A 15578-nucleotide genomic window follows, 5' to 3' on the forward strand; every position below is an offset into this window, starting at 1 on the left:
CTATGGAAGTAAAAATAATGTGGCTGTATAGCCACTTGTTCCCCCAATAAAAATTCCTTTTTTTTGTAGATAACCAACTTCAAATCATGCTTGAAGTGCACCGGGGTAGTCAATGAATTTGGACGGCTTATTCCAAATGCACGGACACGCCCCCAATGCACTTATAGCTTCATTTGCATATGACTTTTACACTAGATTTATCATGACAGGCACATCTCATCGCTACACAGAAAAAAAAAATAAAACAAATGCTTCACCATCGTAAACTTTGGATATTTACACTAAATGGGTTATGCCTACAAAAACAAGAATGTACCGCGCACCCCCCTCAAAAAAAAAGAAAAAAACAGCACCACACTTGTCCGCAGACTGTGCGATATTGCTGATCGGCAAGCTAAGCCACATTACCAATGTACAGTGGTTAAAGGGGTTGTCAGTGTCTTTTGTTGATATTAATACCGTGAGGTCCAGAAATTTGGGACAGTGGCAGAATCTTTGTGATTTGGGTTCTGCATTCCGCCATTTTTTTTTATCTATGTAATGTAAAATGTCTATAAAGTATGATGTTTGTAGAACCTTCTAGAAATCTCCCACTTCACTCTGATGAGAAATTCAGCCTGTCAGCTCCTACAGCTTCCCTCCTTCCCCCTCCTAACAGCCTGTATCCGCACTGGTAATAGGACACTTCCCCTATAGCATTTGGCCCATCTCCACCGAAAGGAATGTTAGTTAAGCTAAAGTCCTTTGTTTTCTGGGACATGTGTCTGAAATAAAACTATGAGAGATATTAAAATAGGCTAGCATGGGCTCCAATTGCGACAGAAAAACGAAATAGACATTTCTGTGATCTGCGCGGACCCGACTTCCCTACGGTGGCTCTTGCAAAGTTCTATCACCGCCAGAACCTGAGATATGGATTGCTCCCAAACGGAGTGTCCTAACTATGGCATGTCTGATGCTGCTTTATTGCATTCGATGAACTACAACCTGTGAGGCCCTCAGTGTGTTGATACGAGCTTCCCTTGTTGAGATATGGTTATCATAAGTTATTCTAAGTTTTGTAGCCAAATCATAACTTAGAGAAAGGGGGGTTGGACCTCACCAGATCACCCATTTCGTGAGGTCACAGACCCTAGGCTATAGGTATTCCCTACCAAATTCCAGTCAGTTCAGCTGGAGTCCTCCTGCCAGAGAGACATGCCGATGAGTGGGGACGTTTGGTTAAGCGCCCCTCCCCCAGCCACATGGTCTGCCTAATACCAACTACACACATGTGAGTGTTACTTTCTGTTCTTTCATCCACTTTGTTTTATATTTGTACATATGTAATGTCTCAACTTTACAGCGACTTATCTATGTAATCACTGCCCGCATTCTTTTGGGAGTAAATGATAAAATCTATTAGCTCTGTCTCCATGCTCTAAGAAACAAACTATGCGCCTTTTTTAGATCATCGCTACTAATTTCAGGGGTTTGCCGCAGACCCTCTTAATTAACTCTGATTAAGTAAAGCGTGGCTGGTGGCAGCGTGGAGTGCGCGGCTGGCGAGGCTAGCTGGCAGTACAGAAGGGTCTTATATTGCCGAATGAGTGGTTGAGGCCACAGCATTGATAATTCCCTTACTGCAGTAGTCTAATTGACCGTGCACAACAAGCAGCCCGTCCAGGGACTAATTATCCTAGGTGCAGTTCCCTGACCTGAGGGTAAGGGGGGCGCTGGAGAGCTGCGAGTTCCAAAGTGGAACTGAGAAAGTGGGATATACATAAATCCCCACAGTTCTTGGAAGGTTGTTAGCAGTGGTGGGGCAACCAAAATACCCCCCTGCGATAAATTGTTAGAGCAAGCTTAGCTTGCTGTGTTTTTGCCACATGGTGCCAGTGGTGGGATAACTAAGATAAGCCCCCACTGTACCTGTGATAGCCGTGTGCCGGCAGTGCGTCACATCCCTCCATCCACTGACAAACCCGTGTCGGTGGTGGGATCGTGACCTATTGGTGGCACAGGGTCCGCTGTCCGTCACAATTTGGCGGCAGCCGTCCGCCGTTCCTCACATATTGGTGGCAGCAGTGGGATGTTCCTCACACTCTAAAATGAAACAACAGAGTTGCAGTTGAAGGGGAGACTTTCAAGTTTAATTAAAAAGAGTTAGATAAAAAAAATATCCCATGAAATATTTAGAAATTGGAACCCCTTTTTCTACAACACCTCCTCATTCCAGGGGCTCATAAATAATTGAACAAATTAAACTTTAAAATAAATAAAATGTTCATTTTGAATACTTAGTAGAGAATCCTTTGCAGGTAAAGACTGCCTGAAGTCTGGAAGCCACTGACGTCACCAAACGCTGGGTTTCCTCCATTGTGATGCTTTATCAGGCCTTTACTCCTGTTGACTTCAGTTGTTTCTTGTTTGTAGGTCTTTCTGCTTTAAGTTTTCTCTTAAGCATATGAAATGCTGCTTGATAGGGTTGAGATCTGGTGACTCGGCCATTGCAGAATATTCCACTTCTTTGCTTTCATATGTTTTTGGTCATTTTCCACATGTACTGTGAAGCGTCGTCCAATCAACCTTGCCGCATTTGGTTGAATCTGAGCAGAAAGTCTCGCCCTGTACACTTCAGAATTCATCCGGCTGCTTCGGTCTTCAGTCACTTCATCAATAAACACTAGTGACTCAGTGCCACTGGATGCCATGTATGCCCATGCCATTACACTGCCTCCACCATGTTTTACGGAGGATGTGGTTGGTGTGCTGTGAATCGTGAGTCATTCCAGGTCTTCTCCATACTTTCTTCTTCCCAGCATTCTGGTTCAGGTTGATCTTCGTTTCATCTTCTTTTCGTAAACTGGACAGCTTTTTTGGATGTTTTTCGGAAAAGTCTAATATGGCCTTTCTACTTCTAAGGCTGATTGATGGTTTGGACCTTGTTTTGAACGCTCTGTATTTACCCTCATTAAGTCTTCTCTTTACAGTAGACTTAGATACTGAAACCCCAACTTCCTGGAGAGTGTTCTTCACTTGAATGGATGTTGTGAAGGGGTTTTACTTCACCAAGAAAAGTATTCTGCAATCATCCACCACTGCTGACGGGATAGTACGTCACAGCGATCAGCGGCGCCCACATGGTGAGCGCCGCTGATCGCGGCCGGGTGTCAGCTAATTATCACAGCTGACACCTGGCACTATGTGTCAGGGGCCGTCACGGACTGCCCCGACACGTTAATCCCTTGCACACCACGATCAAACACGATCGCGGTGTACCGTGTGTTAAAGGGAAGCATCGGCAGGGAGGGGGCTCCCTCCGTGCTTCCCTGAGCCCCCCACCGCAGCACAATGTGCAGCGCTGCTGCGGGGGTCTCTTTCCCTACAGGTCCCCGGATCCAAGATGGCGACGGGGACCTTCGGGGGCCTGTAGGGAGCGGACTTCCTCAGTGCCTGCAAAGCGCAGGCATGAGGAAGTCTGCATCTATGCCTGTGACAGATCGCTGATCTGTCACAGGACAGTGATGTCCCCCCTGGGACAACCTAATAAAGTTAAAAAAAAAAAAAAAGTGTAAAAATAATTTTAAAAAAAATCGCTAAATTAGAAAAAAAAAATATTCCACAATAAACTCATTTTTTGGAAATAAAAAAAGAAAAAAAACAATAGAAGTACACATTTTGTATCGCCGCGTCTGACGACCTGCCCTATGAGGCTAAGTGCACACGTACCGGAACTCTCGCGGAAATTACCGCGAGAATTCTGGAATTCCAGTCCGCGGGAAAATCGCATTTTAAATTCCCGCGATTTTCCCACGGAAAAACTAACATTTTACAAGCGTAATTAGCTTGCAAAATGCTAGCGTTCTCCAAGCGATCTGTGGCATCGCTTGGAGAACTGATTGACAGGTTGGTCACACTCGTCAAACATAGTGTTTGACAAGTGTGACCAACTTTTTACTACTGAGGCCGCCTATGCGGCATCAATAGTAAAAGATAGAATGTAAAAAAAAAAAAAAAAAAAAAAAAAAATAGTGTTATTCTTACCCTCCGACGTCCCGCGCAGGCGTTCCCAGTAATCCTTTGCGAAAATGCCAGCGATGACGTCAGTTCTCGCGGGATCGCGACATCTCGCGGTAATTCGCGATGACGTCGCGCGAATGACCGCGAGACTTCGCGATCCCACGAGAATGGACGCCATCGCGGGCATTTTCGCAAAGGACTACTGGGAACGAGAGCGTGAAGAGAAGCAGGAAGACTGCGCGGGACGCCAGAAGGTAAGAATAACAATATTTTTTATTTTTAAATTCTATTTTTTACAGGGATATGGTACCCACAGCCCGGAGGACAGTCTCCTCTACTCCGGACCGTGGGTACCATCCGCAAATGTTCTGCTTACTTTCCGCATGGTGGGCACAGCCACTTGCGGGAAGTAAGCGGAACAATGCATTCCTATGGGTGCGGGATCGCCGCGATTCCGCAAATTAATGAGCATGCTGCGGTTTTTACCGCAAAGCGATTCCGCCGCGGTAAAAACCGCAGCATTAGTACAGCATTGCGGAATCCCATAGGAATGCATGGGATGCTTATTTTTCGCGTTTTCGCGGCAAAATCGCGCGGTTAAAACCGCCGCGGAAACACGAAAAAAACGCCACGTGTGAACTCAGCCTAAAACTGTCCCATTAGTTAACCCCTTTAGCGAACCTTTAAAAAATAAAAAACGAAGCAAAAAATAATGATTCATTATCATACCGCCGAACAAAAAGTGCAATAACGCGCGATCAAAAAGACACATATAAATATCCATGGTACCGCTGAAAACATCATCTTGTCCCGCAAACAACGAGCCGCCATACAGCGTCATCAGCGAAAAAATAAAAAAGTTATAGCTCGCAGAATAAAGCGATGCAAAAATAATTTTTTATATAAAATAGTTTTCATTGCATAAAACCGCCAAAACATAAAAGACCTAAATGAGGTATCGCTGTAACCGTACTGACCCAGAGAATAAAACCGCCTTATCAATTTCACCGCACGCGGAACGGTGTAAACGCATCCCCCAAACGAAATTCATGAAATGCTGGTTTTCATTCTGCGTCCCAAAAATCGGAATAAAAAGCGATCAAAAAATGTCACGTGCCCGAACATGGTACCAATAAAAACGTCAACTCGTCCCGCAAAAAATAAGACCTCCCATGACTCGGTGGGTCAAAATATGGAAAAATTATAGCTCTCAATATGTGGTGATGCAAAAACTATTTTTACAATAAAAACAGTCTTTTAGCCTATGACAGCTGCCAAACATAAAAACCCACAATAAATAATAAATCAAACCCCCCGTTATCACCCCATTAGTTAGGGAAAATAAAATTAAAAGAAAATGTATTTATTTCCATTTTCCCATTAGAGTTAGGGCTAGGGTTAGGGCCAGGGCTAGGGTTAGGGCTGAGATTAGGGTTAGGGGTGTGTAGGGGTTCGGGTTGGAGATAGAATTGGGGGTTTCCGCTGTTAGGGCACATCAGGTGCTCTCCAAATGCAACATGGCGTCGGATCTCAATTCCAGCCAATTCTGCGTTGAAAAAGGTCAAATGGTGCTCCGTCCCTTCCAAGCACTGCCGTGCGCCCAAACAGTGTTTTACCCCCACATATAGGGTATCAGCCTACTCAGGACAAATTGCAAAACAACTTTTGGGGTCCAATTTCTCCTGTTACCCTTAGGAAAATAAAAAATTGGGGGCAAAAATATCATTTTTGTGGAAAAAAATGATTTTTTTTATTTTCACGCCCGGGCGTTATAAACTTCTGCGAATCACTTGGGGGTTCAAAGTGCTCACCACACATCTAGATAAGTTCCTTAGGGGGTCTAGTTTCCAAAATGGGGTCACTTGTGGGGGGTTTCCACTGTTTAGGTACATCAGGGGCTCTCCAAAAGCAACATGACACCCGCAGACCATTTCATCAAAGTCTACATTCCAAAACGTCACTACTTCCCTTCCGAGCCCTGACGTGTGCCCATACAGTAGTTTTCTCCCACATATGAGGTATAAACGTACTCAGGACAAATTGGACAACATCGTTTGGGGTCCAATTTCTCCTGTTACCTTTGGGAAAATAAAAAAATTGGTGACTAAAAGATCATGTTTGTGGAAAAAATACGATTTCTTTTATTTTCACGCCCAGGCATTATAAACTTCTGTGAAGCACTGGGGGGTTCAAAGTTCTCACCACACATCTAGATAAGTTCCTTGGGGGGTCTAGTTACCAAAATGGTGTCATTTGTGGGGGGTTTCTACTGTTTTGGTACATCAGGGGCTTTCCAAACGCGACATGGTGTCCGATCTCAATTCCAGCCAAAAACGTCAAATGGCGCTGCTTCCCTTCCGAGCTCTGCCATGCGCCCAAATAGTGGTTTACCCCCACAAGTGGGGTATCAGCGTACTCAGGACAAATTGCACAATAACTTTGTGTCCTGTTACCCTGGGAAAAATAAAAATTGGGGGTGAAAAGATCATTTTTGTGGAAAAAATATTTTTTAATTGTACCGTTGCACGTTATAAACTTCTGTGAAGCCCTTGTGGGTTCAAAGTTCTCACACCACATATCTAGATAAGTTCCTTGGGGGGTCTAGTTTCCAAAATGGGGTCACTTGTGGGGGGTTTCCACTGTTTAGGTACATCAGGGGCTCTCCAAACGCGACATGGCATCCGATCTGAATTCCAGCCAATTTTGCATTGAAAAAGTCAAACGGCGCTCCTTCCCTTCTGAGCTCTGCCATGCACTGAAACAGTGCACATATCAGGTATCAGCATACTTAGGACAAATTGCCCAATAACTTTTGCAGTCCAATTTCTCCTGTTACCCTTGGTAAAATAAAAAAATTGAACCTGAAGTATTTTTTTTGTGAAAAAAAGTTAAATGTTCATTTTTTTTTTAAATATTTAAAAAACTCCTGTGACGCACCTAAAGGGTTAATAAACTTCTTGAATGTGGCTTTGAGCACCTTAAGGGGTGCAGTTTTTAGAATGGTGTCACTTTTGGGTATTTTCTATCATATAGACCCCGCAAAGTGGCTTCAAATGTGATGTGGTCCGTAAAAATAAAATGGTGATGCAAAAATGAGAAATCGCTGGTCAATTTTTAACCCTTATAACTTCCGAACAAAAAGAAAATTTTGGTTCCAAAATTGTGCTGATGTAAAGTAAACATGTGGGAAATGTTACTTATCAAGTTTTTTGTGTGCCGTATCTCTGTGATTTAAGGGCATAAAAATTCAAAGTTGGAAAATTGCGAAATTTTCGCCAAATTTCCGTTTTTTTTTTTCACAAATAAACGCAAGTTATTTGAATTAAATTTTACCACTAACATGAAGTACAATATGTCACGAGAAAACAATGTCAGAATCACCGGGATCCATGGAAGCGTTTCAGAGTTATTACCTCATAAAGGGACAATGGTCAGAATTGTAAAAATTGGCCCGGTCATGAACGTGCAAACCACCCTTGGGGCATAAGGGGTTAAAGAGCTTTTCAGATAACTCTCCAAGTACTTTTGCTCCCTTTAAAAAGAGACAGCTACAGGTTAAAGAGCTGTAAAAACTTACTTAAGACGTGAATACCTCAAATTAAAGATGAGAGTCTGCACTTTAATACCATATTGATTATATAACTGATAAAATGATAAAACTTGTGTCACTGTGCAAATATTTTTGAACCTAACTGTACTTACTAACCTGGGACTCCCTGAAATAAACAATTCATCTCCATAGGCAATTTGGACACATACATTAAATAGAGACAAGACCCATGCTTGAGACATTGTTAGCCAGAGCAAGAGGAAAGAGCACCTACTGCTCTGGAGGGTCAGACTGCATGTCCGTCCATCTTTGTAGTTGTGCACAGAAGAAGGGCCCACAAAGTGTTCTTATAAATGAACACACAGTTGTTGCTATGTTCCTCTGCCGGATAATCGCCTGCCTGTATGACAATTTTGGCCCAGATGGTGAGAACATTTTCAACACATTCTGTAACGTGTAAGGTGAGTGGTAATGATAGGGTTGAAGATTTGAGACAAGAGTAACTGCACTTATTTTGGCCCCGGCAATAACGCGCTTCTTTGGACATCAAGACCGAATCAACTGTTTTGATTACAAATCAAAGTACATTGGGTGCCAATCCGAGGTGCCTGCTAAGGCCTCTTTCACACTTCAGTTTTTTGCATCAGTCAAAGTCCGCCAAAAGGACGGATGGCGGATCCGTTTTAGTACTGATGACAACGGATGCCACCTGTCCGTTTTTTTGACGGATCCGCAAAATGAAGAATTTTAAAGGGGAGAGAGAGAGAGAGAGAGAGAGAGAGAGAGAGAGAGAGAGAGAGAGAGAGAGAGAGAGAGAGAGAGAGAGAGAGAGAGAGAGAGTGAGTGAGTGAGAGAGAGAGTCCGGCACCCAGAAAGAATTTAAATCAGTGTCTGGAGGATCCGCCAGAGGAAAAAACGTTGCAAGCTCCGTTTTGAAATGTTTGAGGATGGTGACGGACAGCAACTTTTGGCGGATCCTCAAAAAAAACGGATGCAACGGACGGCTATCCGTCACAATCCGCCATTAATGAAAGTCAATGGGGGAAAAAGACGGATCCTCAAAAGAAAATTGAGGATCTGTTTTTTTCAAAACCTGGCGGATTGTGACTGATTGTAAAAAACTGAAGTGTGAAAGAGGCCTAAGGGATTTGACTGATACATGTTGGCATCTTACTCGTTGTAATTTTCAGCTGAAATTTTATCATTGAGAACTTGGCCACAAAGAATATAAGTTGAAGTGGTAATTTTTTATTTTGTCATTTTTTTTTCTTTATTTCACACCCACATTGACTCGTCTTTTTTTTGACAATATGAATATGCACCATTTCTAATCATTATTAATATTTTGGACAAAAAAAGAAAGATCCGAGTTACCTGTTTATGAGGACCCCTGAGTATATGTGCCTTGGCGCCTTCACAAGCTGTCCTCATTGCTTCAAGTGACGGTGTACCCAACAAATCTGTGATTAAGTCCAACTGCAGAATCAAGGAAAACACGAGACGTCATTAGTTTGCAAAACGGTTGGTACAGAAGAGTCAGAAAAAGAATCAACACAAAAAGTTAGGAACTTCAACACCTACCAACTACAGAGATACCCCATGCTCAGGTAAAGGCTTCAGACTGATTAGATATCACGTACAAGTGTATGATTATCGGCTAGTGTAGACGTGTAGAGATTGCATGACCAACGTGCGACTGCTAGCTGGTCTGTCACAATCTTTTATGAATGTCAAAAACTTGATTTGCCGGGTGACACCCACTCATGTAAACGCGCATTGGCCGGGGACATAAGATGGCGAGGAAGAAGGAAGAGCTGTGATCAAGAGCCGCAAAAAACATGACTACTGCATAAAGATGCATCATTATATAGAGGATCAGCAGTCGCTCCAGGTCACATATTACACCATTAACCCCCTGTGAAACTGTCCAGTGCTAATTATTTTAGCTTGAACTGCATTATTTCCAACTCTTCTTCTGTGAGTGAAGCTTTAACATCTCTTGACTGAACACTTGCCAACCAACACTAAGGAGAAATAATCAGTAGTAAACTGCATTCACTGTGTGGTGGACTTCATGTCTGACTTCAATGGTCCCTGTACATTCAGACAACTTGATTTAATTTGCTAGCTAATATGATAGACAATCTGCAAATCACTACTTATAAAAAATAAAATACAAATATGAGTAATATAATAAAATTATTAAAATAAAATATTAATGTTATTTTACACCCAAAAATCACTCAATTCCTTGCCGCTTGTTGTCTCCCTTCTGTGTAATTTGTTATCCACGGCCTGTTATGAAGTGACCCAGTCTCTAGCAGCAGAGTTACCAAGACGGATTACTGGAAGTGGGGACAAGTCTTCAGATCTCTGTTCCTACTTTATCAAAGACAAGCTTTATGTTCAGAGATGGCAAGCCAATGGACAATGACATGTGTAAAGCATGCTGGGAAATTAGAATTCCAGCGCATATAGTACTGGCAGAATTGCTGATTAAGATGAATAACCTACTCGCAAGTTACAAAACAGGAGAAATGAGCCAATCCTGGGGCATATTAAACTAGTGTGTGTACCAAAGCAGCGCTAATTTGAGGAGAATGAGGACAGCATCCATGCTTTTCTGAAGGTTTGTGTGAAACATGTATCCTTTAAGTTTTACCTTAATGTCTTAAAAATTCCTTAAGCACCTACCATCTATGCAGTTGTCCTATGGCAAAAATGCCAAGGTAGAGGGTGTTAGGCATGTTGCCAGGTAAATCTCCTTTCCTGTACACTGTGGGAATATGTTGAGGGGTTGTCCACTACTAGGACCACCCCTTCTTACGCTAAATGTTGACCTCCTGTGCCATTCCAGTGATGTCGGCACTTGCTCTCCGAGGCGCTGTGATGTGGTGTTGTGACACGTGATGCCCGGTGCCCAATCAGCGCTGGCATCACTGTCTCTGTCTTTGGACAAACTGAACATGAAGAGGGAGTCTGGGATCAGCTGCAATCCTGGCTTCCTCTAGGTGCTCAGTTTGTCCAAAGGCAGAGACAGTGATGCCAGCGCTGATTGGGCACCGGCGTCACAACAAAGCATCACATCCCCAGGGAGAGCGAATGCAGACACCGCAGGAGCAGAGCCAGTACGGGGAGGAGAGGGTTCCATGACAATTGTGTACAAGATAATTGTGTACGGACAATTGTGTACGGACAATTGTGTACAGGCCAATTGTGTCCAAGGACAATTGTGTCCAAGGACAATTGTGTACAAGGACAATTGTGTCCAAGGACAATTGTGTACAAGGACAATTGTGTACAAGGACAATTGTGTACAAGGACAATTGTGTACAGGGCAATCGCCTTGTACACAATTGCCTTGTACACAATTGTCGTTGTACACAATTGGCCTGTACACAATAGTCCGTACACAATTATCTTGTACACAATTGTCCTGTCACCGGAGGGGAGAATAGGCTTTTTTTTTTTTTTTTTTTTATTAATCAGGGACGAACATTAAGTTTAAGAAGGAGTTGTTCTAGGATTGGACAACCCCTTTAAAGGGAAATTGTCATGTTGTAAATGGTTTATGAACTACAGGCAGGATGTTATAAAGCAGGAAAAGATTACCAGATTGATATACACTTATGAGAAACAATTCAGTAAAACTTGTGCTTTATTTAGTGAAATTCTTCTGGCTTTAATGCACACGTGTCCAGTGGGCGGTCCTATTCTGTGTATGCAAATATAGCTGTCCATCACAAGTAGGACCACCCACTGGACTCCAACACGTGCAAACACCAGGGTTTACAATGACTAAAATACAAGTTATACTGCTTTTTTTATACAACGAACTTGTATATCGCTCTGCTCAGTTTCTTCTCTATAAGATACCACCCACAGAATGGACTGTACAAACATCACAGCTAGATAACACTCAAACAGCAAAATGTGCCAAGTATATGAGACTGGTGCGCTTTAAGACATCAGAGTGAAAAATATAAGGCAAAGCATTTTTCCTAGGTGCCAAAATGAATCCAAGGCTGCCTCTATAAAACACAAAAGCTTCTCTATAAAAAGATCTCGGGCAGCATGTTACTAGGTGGAAGGTGTGTCGGATGAGTCACAGTGCAGGCAGCGCAGAGTTAAAGCGTTCAGTAGGCAAATATACCTGTCAAGTAAAGAAAAGGGTATAATTCAACCTTTATCAGTAGGGGTTTGTGCACCTGGTCCTCAGAGCTTGCCAAAGGATTGTTGTGAATGCTGCAGCTGAAGTAGTAATCGGAACAAATTCTCCCCCGGGAACGGTAATTGCTACAAAACTGTTGGTGCGTCGTTGCTTAGGAGAAAGAGGCACCTGGGTATCATGTTCTTTTGAAGGGCTAAAGAAAATTAATAACATTTGTGACGCAGAATTGCCTTATTCCTGCTTAGAGACCTTTTTATGCTTGGGCACTTCCAGTGCATCGATGTCACCTACTAACAAGCTCTGAGACTGACACAGGATTGTTGCACGAAAGCTAGATCTGCATTATGCAAAATAAAGCAATTGTCGCACCAAATCTGCCAGGGAAAACCCACAGCTCTGATTATACTGGGGTCTAGACAGCCACCCATGGTAGGGAAAATATTCTGTATGTGAACACTCAAAAAAAGAAACACCTTGTAGATTCTCTTTAATATAGTTTTTAATGGTTAGATCAACCCTCCTAATCCGTCTATACGGCCATGCAGGTCACAGGAAGCTAAATGAAATGATACCTTGATGTCTGATCAGATGTCTTAATCCAGAGAAAGACAATATTTTTTTCATAAAAATAAGCTGTTAAGATCTATGTGCCGGACACTGATCTAAATGAGAATCTGCCTCCAGTGCTTACGTTACATAACATGGGATGTTACCAGTGTGAGACATGTAGATCAGGAGGGAAGGCAGTCAGACATTACATGTCTCATAGGTAACGCCCACTTATGTAAAATAAGCTGTGGAGGCAGATTCTCGGGGAGATCTATGTAGGGCCCATAGATCTTAACAGCTCATTTACATATTGAAAACAATGTGGATTTTTCTGGAACAAGATACCAGATCGCAGATACAAAAAGTATCATTTTATTCAGCTTCCTATGATTTACAGGCCCATATAGTCGGCTTAGGACACAGACTCCATTTAAGTGTAACTCCTGGAGGCTATTTGCATAAGGAGCTAAATTTCCAAAGTAAAAGAAGGACTTCAATAAAAAGCTTTTTTTAAAAAAAATAAAAAACATGAACAAAACAACTTATGTCAGTCACAGAATACACCTCCCATGAGTGATATCACTTACATGGCCACTGTACTTTCAGACAACTTGATCTAATTTAATTCTATAGTGTGCTAAACAGAATCTGCAAATGTCTTACCACTGGACTATCACTAAGGCTGGAGTCACACTTGCAACTGCAATGCGAGAAACTCACGCAAGTCTCTCGCCTCGATACCCGGCACTGCCGCCGGCGGTTCGGACTGATGCGTTCAGCTGCATAGAAATACATGCAGCCACACACTCCGGTCCCCAGTGTCGGTGGCAGTGCGGGCTATTGAGACGCGAGTTTCTCGCATTGCAGTTGCAAGTGTGACCCCAGCCTAAAGCACATGTCAAACTCTGGCCTTGAAGGTGAGTATATTTAGCTTGAGACGCCGGTTAGGTCCCCAGCCCCGCATTTCACTTTGCTGAAAGCAATGATGGAGGAAGGAGTGTCAAGTGATGCTCCCTCTCCCATCATTCCCCCTCTGCGTCTGACGTCTCAGCGCACCGGCTGTACTGAGATGTGCAGCGGAACAGAAGACACCATGAAGAGACTGGAGCATGGGGGCGAATGGGCAGAGATATTTATTTTAATGTGGGGGCCATTATACTGCATGGAGCACTATGTGGGGGCCATTATACTGCATGGAGCACTATGTGGGGGCCATTATACTGCAAGGAGCACTATGTGGGGGCCATTGCACTATATGGAGCACTGTGTGGGGGCCATTATACTGCATGGAGCACTGTGTGGGGGCCATTATACTGCATGGAGCACTGTGTGGGGGCCATTATACTGCATGGAGCACTGTGTGGGGGCCATTATACTGCATGGAGCACTATGTGGGGGCCATTATACTGCATGGAGCACTATGTGGGGGCCATTATACTGCATGGAGCACTATGTGGAGGCCATTATACTGCATGGAGCACTATGTGGGGGCCATTATACTGCATGGAGCACTATGTGGGGGCCATTATACTGCATGGAGCACTATGTGGGGGGCCATTATACTGCATGGAGCACTATGTGGGGGCCATTATACTGCATGGAGCACTATGTGGAGGCCATTATACTGCATGGAGCACTATGTGGGGGCCATTATACTGCATGGAGCACTATGTGGGGGCCATTATACTGCATGGAGCACTATGTGGGGGCCATTATACTGCATGGAGCATTATGTGGGGGCCATTGTACTGCATGGAGCATTATGTGGGGGTCATTATACTGCATGGAGCACTATGTGGGGGCCATTATACTGCATGGAGCACTATGTGGAGGCCATTATACTGCATGGAGCACTATGTGGAGGCCATTATACTGCATGTAGCACTATGTGGAGGCCATTATACTGCAAGGAGCACTGTGTGGGGGCCATTATACTGCAAGGAGCACTGTGTGGGGGCCATTATACTGCAAGGAGCACTGTGTGGGGGCCATTATACTGCAAGGAGCACTGTGTGGGGGCCATTATACTGCAAGGAGCACTGTGTGGGGGCCATTATACTGCAAGGAGCACTGTGTGGGGGCCATTATACTGCAAGGAGCACTGTGTGGGTCCATTGTATTGTATGAAGGGCTGTGTGAGCATCACAGTTGAGGAATCATGGTGTGATGGGGTCACCATACCATGCGTGTGGGGGAACTTTTATTGTCATCATACTTTATTATTCAAGGTTTTCAAGCCTTTGTTTTTACATATTTAAATTAGGCAATGGGACCACATGATTTTTACTGCTCTTACATAACATTATTCTAATATTTTATTTTAAGATCTACCGTAATAACTAAAGTGTACTTTGTGGGACAACCACTTTAAGTTTGTTTCCATATGAAAAGGTTAAATCGCTATATTTGTTAAGGAAAAACTTCTTCAGTTGTAGACTTTTAAAAAGACAAAAAATTAAATAAAAATAAAAGGTTAACCCACGACTTTATCCAGGCTTTTAATATTGGCCCTCTGTGTATTTGAGTTTGACATCCCTGCGTCTAAAGCGTTGGCTACTAGGCATCTCTCCCTTCTGTGTAACTTCCTATTCACTGCCCATTGTCAAGTGTAATCCATCACTAGCAACAAAGACACAGAGATGGATTACAGGAAGAGAAGCAGAGTCCATTTCTCTGGACCTACTATGTCGTCAGTCAAACTGCACAAGATGTAACAGAGGCCTCAGTTCAGGGCAGGTATGATAGTGGTCAATGACAGATGCAAGGACAGTCATGGGGCAGACTGGTAAGTCCAGCAGTTTTAAAAGAGGACCTTTCACCATATTTTTTATGTTTAACTGGATACACAATGTATTAGTGGCTGCAGAGCTTAATAAAAAAAATGTTTTAATTTCACAATGTTCATAGAGGGCATTTTTGTTGTGGCGACTGCCACAAGTGCCATATTGGCAAGTGGAAAGTCATCAATTAACACCACGCTGCCTTTACACGTAGTTTTTGTGTGGTGTTTATGCATGGTGGCTCTGTGTCTAGCCGTGGGTCCTCCAGACCTGGGGCTCAGTGTTTCATATCAATTATGGATAACATCTCAAGGGCAAAAATACACTGACTTCAAAAGAAAAAAGGTGGCTAGAAAACATGAGATCTTGATCAAACCAAAAGGGCATTAGATCAACCAATCAAATGTGGAAAATCAGCTTTAATTAACGTCAAGAGTAGAGCTAATTATCTGTTCTCACCGGATCCCGGCCAATATAACAGGGCCGGTTACCAGTCTGCATGATACAGGCAGTCGGCTCATCAGCA

The 15578-nt window shown here is 43.2% G+C and overlaps 1 protein-coding gene across 4 annotated transcripts in view; it reads right to left on the minus strand.

Moving 5' to 3' along the window:
* NLK (nemo like kinase) overlaps positions 1 to 15578 on the minus strand; it is a 202232-nt gene that overhangs the window by 38795 nt on the left and 147859 nt on the right. For all 4 annotated transcript variants that reach the window (XR_012228902.1, XR_012228903.1, XM_073565610.1 and 1 more), the window contains exon 7: positions 8927 to 9028. Coding sequence is in view for 2 of the 4 variants with exons in the window: in XM_073565610.1 (XP_073421711.1) it covers positions 8927 to 9028 (102 nt within the window). In the remaining 2 variants the exon portion in view is untranslated. The remainder of the gene's footprint in view (positions 1 to 8926; positions 9029 to 15578) is intronic.

The sequence above is a fragment of the Dendrobates tinctorius genome, unplaced genomic scaffold, assembly GCF_039654945.1.
Source record: "Dendrobates tinctorius isolate UK_male_01 unplaced genomic scaffold, ASM3965494v1 ptg000016l, whole genome shotgun sequence".
Taxonomy (NCBI): Eukaryota; Metazoa; Chordata; class Amphibia; order Anura; family Dendrobatidae; genus Dendrobates; species Dendrobates tinctorius.